The 21,727-nt window shown below is 37.3% G+C and overlaps 1 protein-coding gene across 2 annotated transcripts in view; it reads left to right on the plus strand.

Moving 5' to 3' along the window:
• The window catches only part of TMEM117 (transmembrane protein 117), a 454,418-nt gene that overhangs the window by 57,928 nt on the left and 374,763 nt on the right, over nucleotides 1-21,727 (plus strand). For both annotated transcript variants that reach the window (XM_077753237.1, XM_077753238.1), the window contains one exon: nucleotides 21,341-21,473. In XM_077753237.1, coding sequence (XP_077609363.1) covers nucleotides 21,341-21,473 — 133 coding nt within the window. The remainder of the gene's footprint in view (nucleotides 1-21,340; nucleotides 21,474-21,727) is intronic.

Below are 21,727 nucleotides of genomic sequence, written 5' to 3' on the forward strand. Positions count from 1 at the left end.
TTCTAATTCTTCATTTGAACGTAAAGACATATTGGAAAATAAGACATCCCTGATGCCTTCCTGATAGTGACGGAAAATAGACAGTGCTACTGGATGTGAAGTTAACATGCAGGCAAATGTAGTGCTTATTTATGCTTTCGGTTTCATTATATTTAATGACTTAAATGTCTGTGTGAGTTTTAAGGCGAAGGCATGACAACAAAGTGATAAATATGGTGAATTGATGTTAGCATGACATGCTCTTATTCTTGTGTTGTACTTGGTCTAGAAATCACCTTTGCATTGAGGTTTTCTTGGTCAGGCCATGCTAGTTTGTTGACCTTACCTTTGCCATTTCTTTGAATCTCTTTTATTGTAACTTCAAACAATCTAGGTAGTTTGCCTGAGTTTAAAAGTTGGAGTGGGAGCCTGAGTGGCTCTCAGTCAGTTAAGCAGCTGACTCTTGATTTCAGCTCAAGTCGTGCTCTCACAGTTTACGGGTTTGAGCCCCACATAGGGCTCTGCGTTGACAATGTGAAGCCTGCTTGGGATTCTTTCCTTCCTCTCTGTCTTTCAAAACAAGCTAATGAACAAACATACAAATTTTTTAAAAAAGTTGGAACACATGAAAATGCTGGTTAGTGTTTGGATGGTTGTATTTTGTCCTTTTATGGAATGTTTGGTTATTCTCATAGGAAGCACCTCACTTCTCTGCATACATTCTAAATAAATAGAGAAATAAGACAGAAATAAAATTTATGGTGACCAAAATATTACGTCTCTTGTGGAAGACTGATTCCTGGAGAGTGTGGCTTGTATTTGCAGGCAAGAGAACTCCTTAGTACTAAAATCCGTAGTAAAGTGGGCTTCCACAGTTCAGCCTGACACCAGCAACTGCTCTGCCATACCTCTCCTGGAGGCATGGAACAGAATTTGGGGTACTCTCCCAGAGAGGCTTTGTCTCTAGAGAAAAAGGACTGAGCCACACACACCAATTTTCTTCTTCCAAAATGATCCGTTAAGTCAGTCACTTCTCCCCTGGAAGTGGAGATAGTTTAGGGATGACATAGCTGCTGGAGCATTCTCTACCTGAAACGAAACAACCTGGAGTGGGGAATAGACACTCCGCCTAACAGTGTCAGTCCTCTTACAATATTCTGATGATTAGAAGAATGGTATGATCAGTTCTAATGGATTTATCCTAACACAAGAAATAGTTGAGATTTCAGCTAATGCTTTGACGTTAACAGCTATCTAAAACTGCCTTTTTTCGTGTATTTGTTGTGCGGGCTAGGGGGGCAACTTGTCACACGCTGGTAATTTTACACATATGGCCCTGATCCCCAGGGCACCCCTGCAGTATCACTGTTTTATCTTCTGTGCTAATGATAGACCATAGTAGTGTCTAACCTGTTACAATATCAATATTCTTCACCACCAACACATCATAAGTTATTACTTCCCCCAGGCACTGGCAAATAACTATTTCTAAAACTGTACAAGAGACTAATTCAAATGAGATTATATTTGGAATGATTTTCCTACTACTCTCTCTGAAGTTGCTGGTTTGCATACTTGATGAAATAAAAAGTTGTAATTTTTCTGACATAATTTCAAGTTAGTATACTATAAAAATAGTCAATTTCATTTTTTCATTTTGCATAGTCATGTAGCCGCATTGAGGACAGACAGTTCTTTGAATTGAAAGTATTGAGAAATATACCAATATTCTAACCACAGATTTTTTATGATTTCATATGCAGAAAAGTAAATGTCAGTAATATTCACACTGCTTAAGTCATAGAGAATTACAATTGTGATGTTTAGGATGGGCATGCAATTTATACCATATAAATATTAAATTATAGCCATTGAAGTTTAGGAGAATGACTACATTAAATTCCTCTTTAATGAAACACTTATAATACAGCCTAGAAAACCATAACACTATATGTGTCTTTTAAGTAAGACCTAAATAAAATAAAATAGTGGATTTGGTAAGAATAGGATTTCAAGCAAAAATGGTACTGTGGATTCTAATGGGTTGTATATTTTGATCTCTTTTTTTGTAAATGCAGTTTGTTGGCTATCCTGAGTATGGTGTGGCTTCTTATTTGTTTTGCTTGTTTATTCTTTCTATATCTGTGATAAGTTCTAAATCTCAGTAGATTAAAACTCAGAAGCAATATTGCCTGCATGCTTACAGAGGAAAGAACTCTGTCTGAATTATAATGAATTGCTATTCATTCAGTTTGCATAGACACCACTCATCTAAAATAGCTCCTGGATTTATTGTTTTATCAGTAGTATGGACATCAAAACTCTGACTAAAAGGATACAAAATATGGTGAAAAACATGATGTATTATGTGAATTAGAGTAGAGATCAAAAGCAAATATCATTAATGACATTTACTACACCAAGTTTGCCCTTTGAAATTATTCATTTATTTCACGACTTTTGTGCTATGAAAGGTAATTTTCACAAAGAATCTTTTGCTCTGTCATCATAATGTCAAACATTTTTTAAGGTATTTATACTATGAATATTATACTTTTATTTCTATTTTGTGGTCTCTGATCTTTCCTTGTAAAATCACATATCATGTTAGATTTTGTTATTTCTATGCCTCAAATTCTCAATGGCACCTGTTAGCCTTCAGAATAATTATAGAGCCTAGATTTATTTCTTGCCATGTAACAAATTATCACAAAATTAAGAGACTTAAGGCAGGAATAAATATTTGTGATCTCATAACACTTTTTCTGGGTGAGGAATTTGGAAGCAGCTTAGATAGTTCTTCTTGGGATCTGTCATGAGGATAATGTGAATATACCAGGTAGGGCTGCAGTCATATGAAGACACGATTGGAACGTTCTCCTCCAAAATGGCTCTCTCAGATGGGTTGGCAAATTGGTGTTAGCTGTTGGCTGGAGCCCTTATTTCTTCACCATGTGTATTTTCCATAGGGCAATTTCATTGCCCAAAGTCAGGACAACTAATTTCCCTCAGAATAAGGAGTTCAAGAGAGAGACCAAGGTGGAAAATGCAGTGCCTTTCACAACCTGGCCTTGGAAGTCACTCGTTGTCATTTCAGCCATAGTTCATTGGTCACATAGACCACTTGTCCTTCACTTTGTGAGGACGCTATACATGGGATGACTGGTGAGAAGTGAGACTTAGAGAGGTCCATCTTGGAAACTGGCTACCATACTTACAAATGCTTGTTTTGGTTAAAAGTATTGGATTGAGTTAGAGGGCCACATTTAGATGCATAACCCAGTGTCACTATTTCTTGGCAAACCTATAACTCCTAGCCTTTAAAATCTCAAACACTTGTTTCTTGTGGTCCCCAGGGAGATATTATGTAGATTGGTGGAGTAGTATGTTGTATTCTTTTTTTTAAGTTTACTTATTTTGAGAGAGACAGAGACAGCACAAGTGGGAGAAGGGCAGAGAGAGAGAGGGAGAGAGAATCCCAAGCAGGCTTCATGCCACCAGTGCAGAGCCCAAGACGGGACTTGAGCTCACAAAGCTGTGAGATCATGACGTGAGCTGAAAACAACAGTTGGATGCTGAACCGACTGAACTGCCCAGGCACCCCAATAGTCAGTTATATTGTGCTGTACTACCCTCTGTTGATGTCCGCTGCTGCTGTTGGTGGTGGGTGCTATTGAAGGCTGGTATGTCATCACTGGTATAGCTTCAGGATTTCACATACTCAAAGTTGAAATCCATGCCAGTGGTATGGTTTTTCCCAGTGCTTCCAAATTTTTAAGCTCTTATTTCAGATTAGTACTTATTTTTTTTACACCTCTAAATTATATATTTTGTTCCTAAATACCCAAAGGGTATGCTCCTATGTCTTGTAGCATTCAAGAACTGGATCTATGGGCTGAGCTTCACCATAATATGTATCATCATGTGCTTTAGGTGCAGTGCTGTTTTGCCTATTTTATTTTACACCAGCAAGAATACTTCAAGAAAATAAATTATTGAAATGCCTGGAAACTGTTTCTTTTAATTCATCAGACCTGTCTGAATCCCAACTTCAGGCTCAAACCAGACACCTGCCACAATGTATGACAACAGCACATGTTTTTAAAGGCATTTTCTTTTGGTTTATTTATTTATTTTGAGAGAGAGACAGAGAGAGACGGAGACACAGAATCTGAAGGAGGCTCCAGGCTCTGAGTAGTTAGCACAGAGCCCAACGTGGGGCTCGAACTTATGAAATGTGAGATCATGACCTGAGCCAAAGTTGGATGCTTAACGGACTGAGCCACCCAGGTGCCCCATGATTATGGATTCCTTAGGGATAGGGATTCTCTCTATGGTTTTATTAGACTTCATTTTTTATATTAAAATTTTTTTTTCTTTAAGATTTTATTTTTAAGTAATATCTACATACAACATGGGGTTTGAGCTCACAACCCTGAAATCAAGAGTCACATGCTCCACTGACTGAGCCAGCCAGGTGCCCCCATTTTGTACATTTTGAATCTATCTTATTACTTACAACTTTAAAATCATTGTATTTACATGGAAAATTTAATATTTGTCATTATGTAATTATTCTCTTTTATGTAATTATTCTCCTAATGTTATTTTTCACTTAAAATTTATTTTGTTTATACTAAATACCTATCCTAACTTTCATTTAGTTCTGTCTAATATATAATTTTATAACCTATTCCTTCCAGCCTTACTGTATTCTTACACAGGTTTCTTGCAAACATACCTCTTTGATTTTATTTTTCTATTAGTTATTTTTCTTTTATCTAACAATGACTGTCCTTTATCTAGCAAGGTCAATATATCACTTACATATTGTGATTTATTCTACCACTTTATTGTATGTTTCTTACTAGTACAGTTTTAGCTTTTTCTTTTTGTTTTAGGTGGGGGAGGCTGATTGAATTTCATTCATTTCTTTCATTTTTCTACACCTCCATTGAATTTATGAGTTATGCATTCAATGTCCACTCTTTAAGTGACTAACCTTGAAATTTTATTATGCATATTTAAAAATCTAACAAGCCTACAGCTAATCAATATCTTTTTAAATGTTTACTTATTTTGAGAGAGAGAGAGAGAGAGAAAGAGAGAGAGAATCCAAAGCAGGCTCGACACTGTCAGCACAGAGGCTGACATAGGGTCCAGTCCCACGAACTAGAAGATTATGACCTGAGCAGAAATTAAGAGTATGACACCGAACCAACTGAGCCACCCAATGTCCCTACAGTTAATCAATGCCTTAATCACCTCCTAGATGATGAAAGTTCCTTAGAACATTTTAACTAGGGTCAACCTCTTCTTACTTATATGGGTTTATTGTTCAGTATCCTAGTTTGTTTCTTAACCCACAAAGTAGACATTAATATTTTTATTATTTTATACAAATGATGTTTGCTGAGATTTGATACATGTTGATCAGTTTCTTGTTTCACCATTCCTTTTTGCCTCAGGTGTTTCTTCAGAGGTCATTTCTGGAGTCAGGTTTATTTACTTTGAAGTACAACCTTGAGAAAGTTTTTAAATAAAGGTATATGGGGGTATATATAGAGGATATACACTCTAAATTGTTATGCTTTAAAATATTTTAAAATCTTTGTGACAGTTTTCTTTTAAGTGGAATATTTAGTCCATTTAAACTTAATAATTACCAATATATTTGTATTTAAATTTCAAATTTTGCTATATATTAGCTTTTGGTTTGCCTTCTCTTTCCTAAGTTCTTTTTTCCTTCTCTTGGCTTTTCTTTGGATAAATTATTTTTTATATTTTATTTTTTCCCATTCTATTTCTTTGTTATGCATATTTTTATTCTTTTGGTGATTATCCTGGAAAGTAAAACATATGTAATCGGCTTACTGTAATCGACTATCTTTAATTAATATTGCCAACGCTTTATAAGACCTTTACATCTTTAACTCCACTACCTCTTTCTATCTTTTGACCTACTTTTTGTCATAAAGTTAAATTTCTTGAATTTAAAACATCTGTTCTAAATCCTAAAAAAGATGGTATTATTGCTGTTTCATTTTAAGCAACTTTATGGAGATATAATTGACATACTGCATGTATTTAACCGTATAGATTATACACTTTGACCTGTGCATTCATCTGTGAAACTGTTGCCACAATTATGATACAGATTTATTTATGAGTTTTTGTAATCCCTTTCTCTCATCCTCTACATCTAGGCAGTTGCTTTTCTGTTTAGTTTGCATTTTATAGAAATTTACATAAATAGAATCACTAGTAGGTACATATTCAGTTGAATCTAAAGCTATTAATTTCAGTTATTATTTTTCAGAAATAGATTTCCAATTTATTTTCAAAAATATATTTCAGTGCTTTGGTAGGTAAAGTTCATAATCTTTTCATCTATTTCTGGAGCATATTGATTATAGTTATTTTGACTTCCCTATCTTAGAACTCCAATATGTGCATCATCAGTGAGTCTGTTTATACTGTCTTTTTTTCTCTTGATTTTCAGTAATTTTTCTTGTCTTGTTTCCTTGTATACCTATTTTTTGAAACTTGAATATTAGAAATAATATGCGAAGAATTTAGAGGTTTATGATGATCTTTCCCAGGGAAATTTTAATTAATTTTCTTCTGGTAAGCAAATAATTTTTTTAATGTTTATTTGTTTCTGAAAGAGAGAAGGAGAAACAGAGAGAGAGAGAGAGAGAGAGTACGCGCGCACAAACATGAGAAGGGGAGGGGCAGAGAGAGAGACCCAGAATGCAAAGCAGGTTTCAGGCTCTGAGCTGTCAGCACAGAGCCCAATGTAGGGCTCGAACTCATGAACCGTGAGATCATGACCTGAGCCAAAGTTGGATGCCCAACCGACTGAGCCACCCAGGTGCCCCTATGGTAAGCAAATAGAAGCTGGGTTTTAGGCTTTGTGTGGGTTGGTGTATTTCTGGTTTGTCTGGGTTGGTCTGTTTCTGGTTTGTCTTTACTCCTATGATACAATTCTTCGTGTGTCACAATTGACACCTTGGACTTTGCTTATAGTTCTTCTTTGGTGTATCTTGAATTCCAATTTTTGTTTCCTGAGCATCAGGAGACTGCTAAAGTCTATGGCTAGCCGTTTTCTCTTATCAGCTGTTCTTTTCTTGGCTTTACCTCTCACCTACATACTTTAGGTGTCAGCAAATGCTTGTATGAAATTGTATTAGATATTTGGGCTTACTTTGAGTTTCCCTTTTTCTGATATTTTGATTCCTTAGGTCCTGGTTGCATTTGGAGCCCTGAATTTCAATTTCTCTCCCTGACCCGCTGAGACTGCCTCAAACTCTGGGCCATAGTTTTCCATGTGGTTCCTGTGTCCCACCCTGGAAATCAGCAAATCTTCCAAGGGGAAAAAGCAATAATAAACATGGAGCTCATTTAAGTGCATTTTTCTTCTGTCAGGGATCTTGGCCCTTTAAATTTTGGCTGCCTTGTTTGATGCCTTTAAACAGTTGCCTTCTGTATGATGGCTGTTTACTCTAGGAGCATAATTCTAGGTCAGTAGTACTTTGAAGCTGTTTTGTGACATCTTTTGTTACCGTTGGGAAGTCTTCTGTCAGTATAAATGCTGTTGCTCTGATTTCATCCATCTTTACTGTCTGATTTTAAGATCTTCGCTGTATCTTTTAACAAAAGAGAGGCCTACAGTTAGTCCAGCTTATGTCCCTGGAGAGTTTTCTGGCTTCAGTGCAGGAGGGAGAGCATCAGGCAAAGGTTGAGGACTCTGTGAAGGGAGGAGACAGAGCAGGGTGTGTGGGGAGCCTGAGGCAGCTAGAGCTCACAGGGCAGGTACCGGAGGGAGAGGACAGCACAGAGAAGTAACTCCTCAGTCCAGCAGATCTCCCTTTAGTCTTCAAACGAAGTGTGATCTGCACATGCACAGAAGGAAGGCACCACAGTGAGGGAAAGAATTATTCCAGAGGAACATGAGAAGAAGTCCTTGGTGCTCACACAGGGCCTGGGATAGTTTGTGTGTCCACAGGGCAGAGAAGCAAAACCTTACCATTTATGGTGCCTCAGGTAGAATACTCAAAAGAGGGATAGTGGGGGAGAATCAGACCTAGACTAGAAGCTTCTCTGATGCTGCCTAACAGGGCACCGTTTTATGTGATTCCATTTTCTCTCCTTCCTTAGTATATCAGCTAGCATTTTTATTTTTTACTTTTTTTAAATGTTTATTTATTTTGAGAGAGAAAGAGAGAGAGCCGGGAAGAGACAGAAAGATAGGGAAGGAGAGAGAGAAACAGAGAGACAGAGAGAGAGACAGAGAGATAGAGAGACAGAGAGACAGACAGAGAGACTGAGAATCCGAGGCAGGCTCCATGCTGTCAGCTTGAATCACGGATGATGAGATCATGACCTGAGACGAAACCAGGAGTTGGGTGCTTAACTGACTGAGCCACCCAGGTGCCCCATCAGCTAGCACTTTTATTAAAAAAAAACTTTATTTAGTGATTGCCCTAGAGTTTGCAGTATATATTTACAACTAATTCAGTCAACTTACAGGTAACTCTGTACTACTTTATAGGTATGTGAATACTTTGAAATAACAAAATAATCCTAATTGTTTTTCACACTCCTGTATCATTGATGTCATTCATATCACATATATATGTGTATACATATACATACATATATAAAATATATGCATAAGTGTGCATACTTGAATATGCCGTTGCTGCTATTATTTTGAACAAATGTATTGGTTAGATCAATTAAGAATAAGAGAAAAAATGCTTCATTTTACATTCACTTATTCCTTCTTTGATATTCATCCTTATGTCGTTCTGAGTTTCTGACATATATTCCTTCCTTTTCTCAAAAGAACTTCTTTTAATATTTCTTGCAAGGCTGGACTATTGGCAACAAATTTTCCTAGTTTTTGTTTGTTTGAGAAAGGCTTTCTTTCTTCTTCTCTTTTGATGGATAATTTTACAGAGTACAGAATTCTAGGATAAGAGTTTTTTTTTTCCTCTCTACATTTTAAATATTTCACTTCACTGTCTTTTTGCTTCCATTGTTTCTGAGAAGTTCGGTTGCTGGGTATAGTTCTTATCTTTGTTCCTCAATAGGGAAGACCNNCCCCCCCCCCCCACTTTGGTTTCTTTTAGGATTTTTTTCTTTATCTTTGATTTTTCTGTAGCTTGAAAATGATACGTCTAGATGTAGGATTTTTTGTTTTGTTTTCCTCTGTTTTGCATTTATCCTGCTTGGTGTTTCTTGAGATTCCCAGATCTGTGATTTGTTAATGCTAAACATTAATTTGAGGAGAATCTCAGTTGTTATTTTTCAAGTACTTCTTCTGTTCCTTTTTCTCTTTCTTCTCCTTCTAGTATCTTCATTACACATATGTTACATCTTTTCTAGTTGCCTCAGAGTCCTTGGATATTCTCTTCTACCCTTTTAGGTCTTTTGTTTGTTTTTCACTTTTGGAAAGTGAAATGTCTTTGAGTTCTGAGATTCTTCAGCCATATGTAGTCTATTAATAAGCCCAACAAAGCTATTCTTAATTTCTAAATTACATCTAATTTACAGTGTTTATCTCCAGCATTTCTTTTTGGTTCTTAGGGAATCCATCTCCCTGCTTACATTCCCTGTCTGTTCTTGGATGCTGTCTACCTTATCCATTAGAGCCCTTAGGTTATTAATCATTGTTTTAAATTTCTGGTCTGATAATGCCAGTATCATTGCCATGCCAGTTTCTAATGCTCAGTTTCTCTCTTCAAATGGTATTTTTGTTTACCTTTTAATATGTCTTGTAATGTTTTCTTGACAACTGAACATGATGTACCAAAGAAAAGGAACACTTTCGCAATGTGGTGGTGAAGTGTAGGGGAAAGAGAAGTATCCTGTAGTGCTGCGATTAGATCTCAGTCTTTTAGTGAGACTATACTTCTGGTTTGTGAACTTCCCAGGTACTTCTCAATCACCTCTCCACCACTTTCCCTGGGAAGGATGGCTAGAATGGGCTGGAGTTGAGTATTTCTTTTCTCCACGTCAGTCAAGCTTTGATTGAACATTAGCAGGTTAGGTCTGGTTTCTCCAGTGTTTACTGTGGGATCCTGGTTGAGCTTCTAGAGGTAAAATTTGCAAAAGCATGAGGCCCCCACTATGGCTGTGCATTCCTCGAGTTTTTAACTTTCAGACTTACCTGCACTGAGCTTCCAACAATTTGTTTATTACAGTTCACATTTTCTTATCCCAGTGCTGATTCCCAAGGCAGTGTTCACTTGCCAGTTTCTGCTGTGATAAGCTTCTTCTCTTTGCTGGTCTGTCTCTCCAGTCTTGAGTAGCAATAGTTTGCCCTGTGTCCCCACCTTTCTTACAGGTCCTAGGAGAGTTGTTCATTTTAAATTCTCTTCAGCTTTGAATTGTTATTAGGATGAAGTGGTGATATCCAGGCATCTTATATATGGAAGTGGAAACCTGTTATGAATTTTTAGTATATTTAGTAAGTTTAAAAATGGAATGGCTAGAGAAAATAGAAGTTTGTAAGTACAAGAAACCAGTTTGAGTTAGAGGACTTATGGGAAGCTATGAATGAAAATCTAGTTCAAGATAGGAAGTCAAAGAGACCCGGATACATGAATGCAGATAAAAGAAATACTAGAATTTCAGCCTCTGGACTGGATTTGCTTTCCTAGCATTTATGGTTATGGAGGACCAGACCTTCCAGTCCCCTCTACCCCATGTATGATCAGGGGCATGTGTCTCAGCCTGTGGACAATGACCTTGTGACTGATCAGGATGGCTTCAAACCATAGATCAACCTATAGGGGATTAGTCTTGACAACTTAATGTTTCCTTTTTAGATGAATTAATAGAATGTCAGAGATTAAATGAAAACTTATTTTTTTGCAAACTTGTTTTTAAAGTGTATTATTGGTTTTCAAAACTGATACCAATGTAATATGAAGACATAAAAATAATATTAATAGTTGTGATTATATTAATTTTTTTAAGAATAGGAACTTATATTTTCTATTTGGTTGCCCATTTTGAAATACAAAATTGTAATAACCACAGTGTCTAACATTTCAGAACATATTTTATACATTTTTACTTTTTTGATGGGTTTTGATCTTAGAAATGTTTAGTATGGTTTTATCTGTATAAATCTGGGAGATATGAAACAAATTGATTTTCATTAAAATAACAAACTATTATAATATTATATGTATGAATAAATTAAATGTGCTGCTAAGCCTTCTCTTGGACTACAAGCTAAGTTGTAATGTTAATTTAGTATTCTTTTATGCAGTGGCTATTTTTTCTTTAACAAGAAAAGTAGATAATAATAAATGAATACTTTTATTTCCTTTGAGGACCATAATTTTTCCTCATAAGCAATAGTAAGCAATTTAAGTCAGTTAATCCTAAGAATAATCTAATGGAAAGAGCCATATTATTATAGTAAAATACTTAGCCTCTCTCAATAAAATGGAAGGTTGTTTTACTGCTTTTTCTGGGAAGAATTATTTATATCAACATGTGTTTATTTAGTAGGTACATGTTTTACAGATTTGTAATATGCACACTTAAAAATTATTTTTAAATGTTTATTTTTGAGAGAGGCAGACAGACCTCATGTGAGCAGGGTAAGGGCAGAGAGGGAGACCCAGAATCTGCAGCAGGCCCCAGGCTCTGAGCTGTTAACACAGAGCCCAATGTGGGGTTCGAACTCACAAACACTGAGATGATGACCTGAGCTCAACCAACTGAGCCACCGATGTGCCCCTTCAAAAGTTTGAAGTTGACATTATGCACTAGGTCTAAAATACACCATCATTTACGCTGAGTATCTAACCATGGTCTTATTTTTTGTTCTGTTTAGAACCTTTTTGAATTACATATTATAATATATACTTGTAGTATTACATGGGATTATATTTCAATTCTCAATATTTGTTTTTCTGTCAAATTCAGTGAATAACAAACATTTTATGTGTAAGCTCCTACTCCTACGATGAAGGAAAACCATCTGTTCAGTATTTTTTTAAATTCTCTTTGTACACTGAAATAACAAGACTTGATCTGAATATTAATAGAATGGCACCCTTAAGGCACAAAGGTTTTATGATCTTATATGTATTATATAATGCCATGTTTGTCTTAACTAGAACATCCTTTATCCCTAATGATATTCTGGTGTGTTTTGTTAGATAATTTTCTTTCTTGATGTTCCATCCATGGACTATTGTATTTTATTTTTATTCTGTTGCCATTTTTCAATTAGTAAATCTTAAAAATACCATATCATATTATGTTCTTATAAACTAGAAATTAACACAAACCAGCCATGAATACTTTGTGTACTTATTGTAGTCTGATTGGAAGTGAAGTTCAATTAATATTGAAATGCTCTGATCCAACTTCTTTTTATCCTTTATTCTCTTATTCTAGACATAAGAAATAGAACTTACATTATTGTCAAGTGTTCTCATATTTAAAATGTTAAATATTAACTTGGCCTTTAAGGAGTCTTAGCAGTGTGTTGCTTTAGATTCATTTTATACATTAGAGAGGCATACAATGACAGATAAAACATAAGGAGGAACATTTTCTCTTTTTCTCTCAATAGGTGAGGATTTCTCTTTTTAACTTAAACTGTGTTGAGCTAGCATACTACACTAATCTCTCACTGACTAAACAAATCCTATAATCCTAGAGTTGAATGGGATCTTAAAAGTAATTTAATCCAGCCCTTTACCTGGCTGGTGGCCATTCCTTCTTGTCTGCACTGAAGGGAACTTATTACTTCCTGAAAGAGTACATCCTATAAGCTCTTTCTATGACTCTAATACGTGAAATGTTTAACAATGAGGATACCTACCTAGAAGAGATCATCTTGGCCCTGCATTTTAAAGCCCACAGGAAATGCAGGAGTTAGTCGAGAGACAGAGAAGGAAGAGTAGCTCAGAGGGTTCAGCATGAGTATAAGAAGCTGAAATCTGTTTGGTGCTGGTGGGACTAGATTGGGGAGGATAGGTACAGGTAAGCAAGGAGAGGTAAACTTGGGTCAAATCAAGCAAGGCCTTCTGTACCATGTTAAGGAGCTTGAATTACAATGGGGAAATGGTGATCATTGATTTTAAGTGAAGGAACAGTGTAACCACATTTGTATTTCAGTTAGATATTTTGACTCTCTGGAGGTTGGATTTGGGATAGAAAAGATTGGAATGAGGAATACCAGTGAGGATGTTGTAATATTCCCATGGAGAGACCATGAAAACCCAAATTGTGAGAGAAGAGTATGGATTTAAGGTCATAAAATAAGATGACTGTTGATTGAAATGGCAGATGTAAAAAAAAAAACCTAAAATGAACTCTATGTTGTTATGTTGAAAATAACAAGATGATAAAGTCAGAAGTTGGAATGATTTAGATATAGGGTCAGATTGGAGATAGGGGTGGACGTTTTGAATCCATTTTTGTATACTGAGTTTGGTTTGGCAGTAGGACATTCAGGAGGAGAGTGAGCAGTTGACTCTTCCATTCTGAAGCTTGGGAGGAAATGTCTGTGCTGGAGATATTCAATATTAAACCCATAATGAGGTGAGATCACGCAGTGATAGGAGAAAGACAAAAACTGAGGATGGATCATGGGGAACATCATCATTCATGGGACAAGTAGAAGAAGAGATGCCCAAAAAGGTGACTGAGAATAATCAGGAAAGTAGAAAAAGAGCAAAGAGTAATTGGTGTTAGAGAAGCTAAGGAAAGTTAGTGTCAAATGGACAAGAGTGGACAGCTGCCATATGGCATGCAGCTGAGACACCCTGTAAATTAAAGGCCAACATATTTCTACCAGATTTGTCAATGTGGTAGTCTTCAACATTTACCAGAACAACTTCAGTAGAATGTTTGCATTGCAAGTAAGATCCCTAGGAGTGGGCATGATGCATACTACTTTTTCTTGAAATCTGGACAAGAGAAGAATGGATGGTAGTTCAAGGACATGAGGTCAAGAAAGCACTGCTTTTAGGATGGACTTAAGAGGCTTTGAGCCAGAGGGAAGAGAACCAGGAGAGAGGGAGAGACTGGAAATACAAAGAAGAGAAAGGATGGTTGGTGGACCAGGACATCAAGAGCTGGAGATGGGGGGGGCATGGTTTTACAAAGGCACAGGGGGGTCCTTTTGTAGGATGAGCACTATATCCTTTGAGAAACAAGAGAGGGAAGTGGGAATGGGAAGTGGATGCATGCTTTTCATGTGAGTGGCCAGGAAGTTGAAGGAAATCATGTTTGGTGGCAGCAGTTTTCCTTGAGGTTGGGACCAAGATCATATTCTGAGAGTGAGAGAGGCTCAGTAGGAGCTTTGGGGTAAAATTTGAAATGGGTGCTGAGGAGAAAGGGAAAGAGATTGACAAGTACAAGGAAAAGTACTAATGTGTGGTGCTGTGGTAGCCACTGAAGACAGAGATCATGATTATGTAGTGAGTTATTAATCAACTTGTGTAAGTTTTAAAAATTTTTGTATATGTTTTTTAAATTTATTTCTGAGAGACAAAGAGAGACACAGTGTGAGCAGAGGAGGGTCAGAGAGAGAGGGAGACACAGAATCTGAAACAGGCTCCAGGCTCTGAGCTAGCTGTCAGCACAGAGCCCGATGTGCAACTTGAACCCACAAACTGTGAGATCATGACCTGAGCCAAAGTCAGACATTTAACCGACTGAGCCATCCAGGCACCCCTCAACTTGTGTAAGTTTTTTCCATAGCAGCTGCTCGAACTCAGAAAGTGAACTGTAGCGTTGAATTAGAGTTAGGGTTTCGCAGGGCAAGTGTAAGACAAGTATGGGGTGCATGGGAAACAAAGATGTTGAGGAAGAGAAAGTTTGATAAAGAAACAGAAGTTTCATGCTAGACAGGAGAAAATAGAGCTCAGAAAGTGGCTAATAGATGGGGAGAAAATGTAGAGGAGGTCAAGGTCAAAGATCTGATGAATTCCATAGAGCTCAGAGGGTGGGCGTAATTGCCAGATCTTCAGAGATGCAGGATTGTAGTCATACAGCAGAATATTGTTTGTTCATTTATCCACTATTGTTCAATATTGTATCCTTTCATTGTTTAGCAACTGGACAGGTATGTATCTAAGACATGCTATATGCCAGTGCCATGGTGATACCAGTGGTGAAGAAGACAAATACGGGCCTCATTGTGTTGCAGTTTATAGATGGATATGGCACACACAAGTAGACCATACATTATACAAAGTCTTGGGCCTTAGGTATTCTGAGGTTGAACTGCGTGAGTGTTGGCATCATTGCCAGCAAGATGTATTTTCCCCATCTTTTATTTATAGAATTTTTCTCTTGGAAAATGTGCATCCTTTCTTGTGGGCAGGTCTTAATTTTCCTTCTAGAATCTCCCCATCAGTATTTAATTTAATGCAGCTATTGTACCATATATTCTGCTGAGTACTAGAGATATAAAGAAAGACCAGGAAATAAAGATGCCATGTGGGCCATTTTAAACCCCATTTTTTCCCTTCTTTTGGCCTTTGATCTGTTGGTCATCTTGTATCTGGTAAGATAACGTTAGCTTCAGTAGTAGAAGTCTCCAAAATATATAATGAGTGCATGTCAATTGATTTTGTCACTCATATAAAGCCTAAAACCTGGAAGGTACTTCTGTTCTAGGCAGGGATTCAGGGACCCAGAGATCTTCCAATTTATGGTTCTGCCTTTTTTGAGAATGTTTGCCAACTTGATTTGCATTTGCAGATCAATGCAGTATTGGGTTATTAACTTAATCTGGCTCTAGGAGTTTAGCATGTGACATAGGCTTAGCTAATCATTGCTTTTCATAACTGTGCCAGCGGTGATTGGTTCAGAACCCAAACACGCTCAGTGAGTGAATCGTATAACTTTCTTTAGAAATAGTGAAGCAAAAGCATTATATTTCCCCCCTGGACAAAAACGAAGACATGTTACTCGGGGTTGCTACAGCCATCTTTGGAGTACAGAGGGGATGTATGAACATGTTGGAGGAGCTGGGTATGATGGATCCTGCTCTGAAGAAGTGAAGCTGGGAAATGGAGACAAATCAAACCTTGGTTACATTGTGTGAGTGCTGGGTCAAGTGTTGCTTGAAGTCATTTCATTCCTTTAGTTAAACTAAATTCACATTATTTTCTGAGCATATATGTTAAGGAGGACATAAATTTTGTGTTTTTTAGGGAAAAACCATGTTTGTTAGAAAGTATGAGAAGTTGGTAAAGAAAGACTCCTTATGTTTTGAAGCTGGTTTTCATTTTTTTCTTCCCCTCCCATCCCCTCCCCTTGTTTTCCCTCCCCTTCAATCTCTTCCTTTCACCTTCCCTTCCCTGCTTTCCCCTTCCCTCCCCTTCTTTTCCCTCCTTCTCTCTCCCCCTTTACCTCCTTCCCTTCCTCTCTCCCCCTTTCCCTCCCTCCATTCCTTCCTTCCTTCCTTCCTTCCTTCCTTCCTTCCTTCTTTCCTTCTTTCTCTGTTACTTGCAGCAGAGAACATTCTTACTGGTATGTGGGACACCTGCTATTCCAACTTTGACTGTCTTTTGACCTTAACAAATTGAAAATTTTTTAATAGCTGTAGATTACATTTTTCTTATGTTTCCATTAAGTACATGCACATATATGTTATGTATATGGTTGGCCTTCACATGCTTATAGGAGGTTTTGGAACAGTAAGCCTCATGGCTAGTAGTGTTCATTTCAGCTTGACATTTCCTTGAGGAAAGTGCCACCTTCATTTGTCCTTTTGTATTTCCCGGTCAGGATCTGATGTGTAAAGTCACAGTTTTCCCTTTATATTAGATATAAAGGGAAATATATTAAATATATTTATTTATATATATAAATATATTTAAAAAATATATTAAATCTCACTCTGAGTTCCTTCCTACCATGGTGAGCAGAGAGTACAATATTGTTAATATTTCACCTTACCATTTTTATCTCTAAAGTCCAAAGGCTATAGAAATCCTGAAGACAGATCCTTCATCTGTATTTACCTGCTCCGTGCTTGGGTGATGGTCTTCGGCTGCCTCTTTGGCATGATGGTGCTGTTGGTTTGGCAAGATGGTGTTGGTTTAAACCTTGGGAACTTCTCAGATAAAAACTGAAAATGGCCCCATACATGGAGGATAACAAGAGACAGAAGAGGCAGGCCCCACCAGATTGGGAGGTGGCAGTTTTAATAAGTGAGAAAATATGTATGAGCCTTGCCTTTGGCCGCCACAAAACAAGTAGATCTCTGCACTTGCCCACTACAGTCTTAAAGAATTCATATAGCACCTTAACTGAGTTCAGTCACTTATACCATTTGGACAGTGTAAGTAACACATTGTTTTCTCAAGGGCACATCCTTGAAAACCGCTCTCACCTGCATGTAGAACGTGCATTCCAACGACAGGGGAAGGGGAGAGGAGTGTCTGATTCTCTGGGTCGCTTGACGGTCAGCCGGTGGTCATGTCCTCTCAATGACTGTCCCCAACAGTTGGCTGGAATCCTGCTCAGGGGTTGTGTTCCTAATGGAGGTTGGTGGCTGCCCTCCTGGCCTTTCTCCCCTGGGGCTGGCTCAGTCTCCTTGCCTGACTTTACTGCCATGACCCTTGATACTTCAGCTTTCACCAGCATGCATGTAATCAAATCCAAATGATGTTCTGCCGCCTTGGAGGTCTAAAGCTTTGTTTCCTCTGTGAACCTAGAAGCCCTCACTCTATCAAGTCTCTTGCTTTAACAAATTCCCAGGAGTAGGGCTACCCTCATCTCTTATGTGGAAGCATGGACACTTCATCTTCTCTGAGATTGTTTGGTTTATTTATTTGTTCAAGGCTTCCTTGTGAGAATCACACGTGAACAAAAGAGACATAAAACTCAAGATAAAAGTTCAGTTATGAGGTAGAAAGGAAATATTCCTTTTTATTTTGCTAATGAGAACACAGCAGCAAAAATCTCCCAAGAAACCAAATTGTTTCTCCATAATTCTTATTACACGTGTCTCTTTTTATTTTCTACTACATATATAGGGTTGTTACTTATTTTTAAATATGCCTTTAGATCATTAATCTTGTCAGAGTTTTATGAGATCTTAGTGGTCATAAACCTACTGTATTTCCAGGAATGATTCTGAGGTTTTAGGCCATTTTAGTTGATTTTAACTAGCATTTGTAACAGCCAGTCCCTGTGTCTTCCAACACAAATATAGACTTGTATACCATCTTTTTTCTTCTTCTTCTTTTTTTTTTTTTTTAATGTTTATTTGTTTTTGAGAGAGAGCGCTCACAATCAGGGGAAGGGCAGAGAGAGAGAGAGAGAGAGGCACAGAATCTGAAGTGGGCCCCAGACTCTGAGCTGTCAGCGCAGAGCCCGACATGGGGCTCAAACTCACGCACTATGAGATCATGACCTAAGCCGATGTCGGATGCTCAACCAACTGAGCCACCTATGTGCCCCCAGACTTGTGTACTGTCTTAATGCTTCTGCTTGTTCTAAGAGTCATTTTACAATTACCTTGACCATATATATCAAAGGCCATGGTCCATACTGTCCAAGACAAATTTTATTAATAATGTAAATATACACTTACATTTACAAATATATCTATGACTAAACTAAAAGTCACTTGTGACCTTGTCAGCAATATACCAACCCATCTTCGTGGGCAATATACCACCCATCTTCGTGATGGATTTTTACTATTGTTGATCCATAAGGACTGTCTTCACTTAGTTATTTATGAAACCCCTCTAAAGGAAAGTGTTGTAAAATTCTGAATTCTGTGGCCTGTAGAAAAGGTGGCATATAACTTATGACCCAGACCAGTACACTGACCCAGACCAGTACATATTATTAATAATTATGTCAGGATAACAGTTGTAAGCCACAACTCTCACGGTCAAACCAAATGTATGGTTATATTACAGGACAGAGGCAGCTCACTCTCATGTGACATCTTCAGGTAACACTGAGGTTCTTGATTTGATTAGCTGGCATGAGTGGAGACAGCAGTCCACTGATGGCCATCTAAACATGTATGTCTAGCATTAGGATGCGCAGTGGGTTCGCCTTGAAGTAACTTAACGGAAAATTTTTATAATGTGATTTAACTCAACATTTGAGTCACACCAGTTCTGTCCTTCACATATTGCAGGTCTTTTATTATGCATTGCAAGTGAATTTCAGGCAATGTTAACCTGCCATTTTGTTCTAATGACTCTAATGACTGAAATTAGTGCCAGACAATGAGCTTGGCAATGATGGCATAAATGGTACTGTCACATGCCCCTTTTTACTAACTTTGTGTTATTTCAGCCAGCGTACACTTAATGTACAGTGTTTTATTTGCAAAGCACTTTTCAATCGCCAGCATTATGATTTGACTTTTAAAATACATCCATTGGTAATTTTTGGACATACGCATATGTTAAGAAGGGAATTCACATTTAAATTTTCAAAGAACTCTAATTACTGGTATTTGTTATAAACTGCTGAATTAAATCTTCGTTTGGAGCTGAAAGGACTTGCAGCAAAGTGAACCTTGAACAAAGAGAGCCTGTGAGTGTAAAATAAGATCACATTTTCATTGGTCACCCAAATAATGGTGGACTTTAAACACCTTCATGCCTTGTTCTCATCTGTCTCTCTAGTACCTAGAACCATGGCTGACATGGAATCAGAACACATTCAATATTTGTTCAATGAATGAATAATATTCTTTACAGTTTGCTTTAAGATATTCATAGCATGAGTTTTTATTCTCAAGCATTCTATGCTTAATGCCTATTTATCATGTTCCTGACAATGTATTGTGTGGAGAATTGCAGATCTCTGGCTTTCCATAATTATTGATTCAATTAATCAACAAGGTCTGCGGGGTTGTAATTGGCTGTGCTAGTATAGTATTGTTGGCTTTACGAGAAAGTTTTCCACGTCCTTATTTTAGTTATAATTAACATCCCCCCTGACTTCCAGGTTTTCCCTTTGCTTCCCTTGTGCAGGACAAGAATCCAGATGATGTAACTATATCTTTTTTTCCCCCTCTATTTAAAGTTTTGGCTAGGGTTCCAAATGAAACCTAAAAAAGTTCTGGTTTCCAAATGAAATCTAAAGGGCTATTTTAATAAAAGTGAGGTACAATGAAAAGTTTAGTAATTAAATCTTAAAAGATTTCTTCCTATACTCAGTAACCTGCATGAGAGCTACTGTCTACCTCTAGAGACACAATTTCCAGATGGAAATATATATATATATAACTTTGACATATCATGAATAAGAAGGGAATATTTTCTTTAGTGAAAATTCTATTATAAGATTTCAGTCCTACTCTATTTTAATTGTAGTTCCTATAGGTGTATCATTGCCTTTATTGTTATTTAGGTAACTTTCTCAGGATTGGAGATAAGTATCCTAGACAAAGTTTATCTTAGGAGAGGCCAGGGTGACCTACGTTCACTTTTTTCTTACTCTCGTGGTTTGTCATCTTTCTCACCTTTCAGGATATACTAATGCTTTCATTTCTCTTCTCTACCATAAAGGAAGAAATGTTTCTGGATTAATTCTGATCTTAGTAATTTTTACTTTAGTATTCATCTTAACATGTTTTCCCTCCTTGAATTATTTGAATTTTAGCGTTCTGATTTTAGCATTTATCTTTCTAAGTAGAATTTTAGGCATCAGGGTGGAAATGACCTTTTGCTGGGAGCCATACCAAGCTCCATCACACACGTACATGCTGCACCACCACCCCCCCCACGCCCTTCAACCCATACACTTGTGCACAGGCCTGTATGCAGGTATGGATATTTTAGCTGAGAATAAGGCTGTGTTGTCTGTATCTGATGACAGAAACTTGAGTTTTCCTTTTAAGTTTTCATATGCCTTCAACAATTGGATCTTTGTGTATGTGAGTTCTGCCTTGGTTTTGTTAACTGGTCAGTATTGGGAGTGCGTATAAGGAAGCAAAAAGCAAAAACCTTTACCATTTGCCTTAAGTAGTTTCCTTATACAAGAAACCAAGAACACATCTGTGAAATAGAAAATAGCGAATGGGAGAGTTCTAATTCATCTCATTTCTATGGCGGCATAACGAATTATTTCCAAACTATACTCGATTCCCATGTTAGCATCATTTGCTCCAGGATGACATATGGGTGTTGTCTTGGGCTTCATCCATGATCATTTATTTACAAAAGACCAGAAGGGACATTAACATACTGGTTTGATCCATAAGGCAATTCTATGGCAAAGTCTTTGGAATACGGTGAGCTAATAGAAATTTAGTAAAATAAAGCAAAGATGTGTGAATTTTGAGTTTTGATGTAGATGGGATTTCTAATAATATTTTCTATTGCAGGTCAGTTGCTCCGGTTAAAAATGTTTCGAGAGGATCATGGGTCATGGATGACAATGTTCTTCAGCACGATTTTGTTTCTCTTCATATTTTCTCACATCTACAACACGATTCTTCTAATGGATGGGAACATGGGGTAGGTTATCTTTACCCTTTCTACTGTGGTGAGTGTTATGTTTGAAATTCAAAAGAATTTTTTAGCTTGTAATAACCTAACTCTCCGTGATGGTCTCTTGTAAGTAAAGATAATCTGTGCATTTTTCTTGCTTATGACACTTAGAGTTTTTCTCCAACCAGCTTATAGCTTTCTATCATGCTTATCTTGTGGTTTCCCTTGTCCTTTAGGATTTCCCTGTGGGGTAGTTTTAGGGCAGGTGGTAATTTCATTAT

This window comes from Crocuta crocuta, unplaced genomic scaffold (genome assembly GCF_008692635.1).
Source record: "Crocuta crocuta isolate KB4526 unplaced genomic scaffold, BGI_CrCroc_1.0 scaffold30, whole genome shotgun sequence".
Classification (NCBI taxonomy): Eukaryota; Metazoa; Chordata; class Mammalia; order Carnivora; family Hyaenidae; genus Crocuta; species Crocuta crocuta.